At 53.2% G+C, this 1,959-nt stretch overlaps 1 protein-coding gene across 1 annotated transcript in view; it reads left to right on the top strand.

The window, feature by feature from the left end:
- The first annotated feature begins 1,194 nt into the window (after window positions 1-1,194).
- LOC103916322 (chromosome unknown open reading frame, human C10orf12) overlaps window positions 1,195-1,959 on the top strand; it is a 4,354-nt gene continuing 3,589 nt past the window's right edge. Inside the window, exon 1 of the mRNA XM_009323295.1 lies at window positions 1,195-1,934. Within this exon, the coding sequence (XP_009321570.1) occupies window positions 1,195-1,934 (740 nt within the window). The remainder of the gene's footprint in view (window positions 1,935-1,959) is intronic.

Genomic DNA, 1,959 nt, shown 5'->3' on the forward strand with positions numbered 1-1,959 from the left:
ACAGTGGGGGGCCCAGGGCGCGCGGCCCCCTCGGTGTGGCAGGGACCGTGCGGGAATCGCCTGCGCTGCCGTTGGGAACAGATACGGTCTCCATAACAGCACCTGGCGTTGCACTTCTAACAAGTTCATGGAAACACTGGGTAATTACCCCTGAACCTCTCCACCAATAAGTCCTAATTAATTGCCTCTGCCAAGCAGGTAAATGATAATCGCCTTGGTTTGAGAGCTAGCTAGTGGCAGTGATCCTGTGCTGTAGAAGCACACCTTTCTGAGCCACCACTGCACGTTGACAGTCAGCCCTTCAGCTGCAGAGCCACTTTATTAAATGGCAGTAAATCAAAGGTCAGTGCAAATGGCAAGGCACCCCCCCGCACCATGCAAGGGTGCCTTCCTGCCTGCACGTCCTGCAGGCTGGGAGCTCACCAAAATTTCTGCACCGATTACAGAGGAGGCTCAGATCTGCTCAGTTTGCCCTAGACCCATTTTCTGCCACCAAGACATAAGCAGAATTTGAAGACTTGCAGTAGTTCAAGATTTCTGGCATCTGGCTGCCTAGCTGGGGCACTGCTCTGCTCCCCCCAGCCTGGCTGTGCAGATCGAGCATGCAGAGATGTGCAGTCGTCCTGGTGGGTCCCAGAAGTGCTGGGCCTTCTACACCGGGCACAGTGCAGATACTAAATCCGATTCTCACTGGAAATTTAGGTTTGCTTTGAACATGTCACATGGTGCCTACACACCAGGATGTCCTAGGCAGAAGTGTAATTATGGGTGCTCTGGCAGTGGGAGACAAACAAAAGTGCAGTCTGTGTCCTGCCAGCAGTATGCAGACACGAGTGTGCATGCTGGAGACTGAAGGGGGATACCTGCCAGGCCCGTGACGACAGGATGCTTGATCTCACCTGGAGGTCAGGCAAGCAATATGCCTGAGTGGGAGGAGAAGGGTTATTCCAGTTTTGCAGCATAAACTTTTATTCCCTGGGACATGTTACTGATTGCTTCTCTCTTTGTCTCTCTAGTGAGGATGCAGCAGAGACAATAGCAATAGACTCTAACAGTCAGCCGAAGTCTCCACTGGAAAAGTTTATGGTCAGACTGTGTACACATCACCAGAAGCAATTCATTCGTGTGCTAAACGACATATACACTGAAGTACAACCAGACTCTGAAGGCCAGCAGTTGGCTGAATCCGAGAGCATGGAGGCCTCTACTTGTGGCTCTGGTTGTAGCCAGCGAAGCACTGAAAGTCAGGATAAGGGTGCTAATTGTACTGAATCAAAGCCCCCTTATTCCTCGGACCCAGGACAGTCGGGGTCCGATGGCCCCCTGCATGTTACAGGACAAACCCCGAAGCAGCCGGTGGAGCTGAAGTCTCTGGACAGAGCAGAGAGCTCCAGTCCTGCTTTGAGAAGGGACTTCTCTGAGCTCCCCGTCACCAGGCTTCGTTCTGCTAGTCCAAAGGATAGCTCCACCCAAGGATACCTCAGCACGTTGAACTCTTCCTCTTTGACTTTCCATCATGCCACAAAGAGCCTGGAAGGGCAGCAAGCTGCTGGACACGAGCAAGAAGCCGGTGTCAGAAAGTGTGAGGACAATAAAGAACAGCTAGCAGGTAAGACTCTCGTGGAAGGTTATATCTCGGTCAAAGTGGCAAACGTGAATGGCAGCGAGGACAGCTTAGACGGCTGTCTGGGGTCCCAAAAGAGCTCTTTCAGAGCTCTGCCGGAAGAGTCCTGGGATCCCGGCTTTGCGGTGACCCCGCCTCGCAGAGCCGACAAAGAGAACACTTTGCAATGCAGCTCAAAAGCATCTTTGCACCAGGACTTAGACGCAAAAGAACAAGATGCGAGACCAAAGCAAGAAAACCACCTGCACGCCGTGGCCAAGGGCAAGGCAGGCTGCCACCTGCACCCGGCCGACAAGGGCCCGCTCGACAAGTCCAAAGAAGGCTGGCTGCGCCAT

The sequence above is a fragment of the Pygoscelis adeliae genome, unplaced genomic scaffold (assembly GCF_000699105.1).
Source record: "Pygoscelis adeliae isolate BGI_AS28 unplaced genomic scaffold, ASM69910v1 Scaffold294, whole genome shotgun sequence".
Lineage (NCBI taxonomy): Eukaryota > Metazoa > Chordata > Aves > Sphenisciformes > Spheniscidae > Pygoscelis > Pygoscelis adeliae.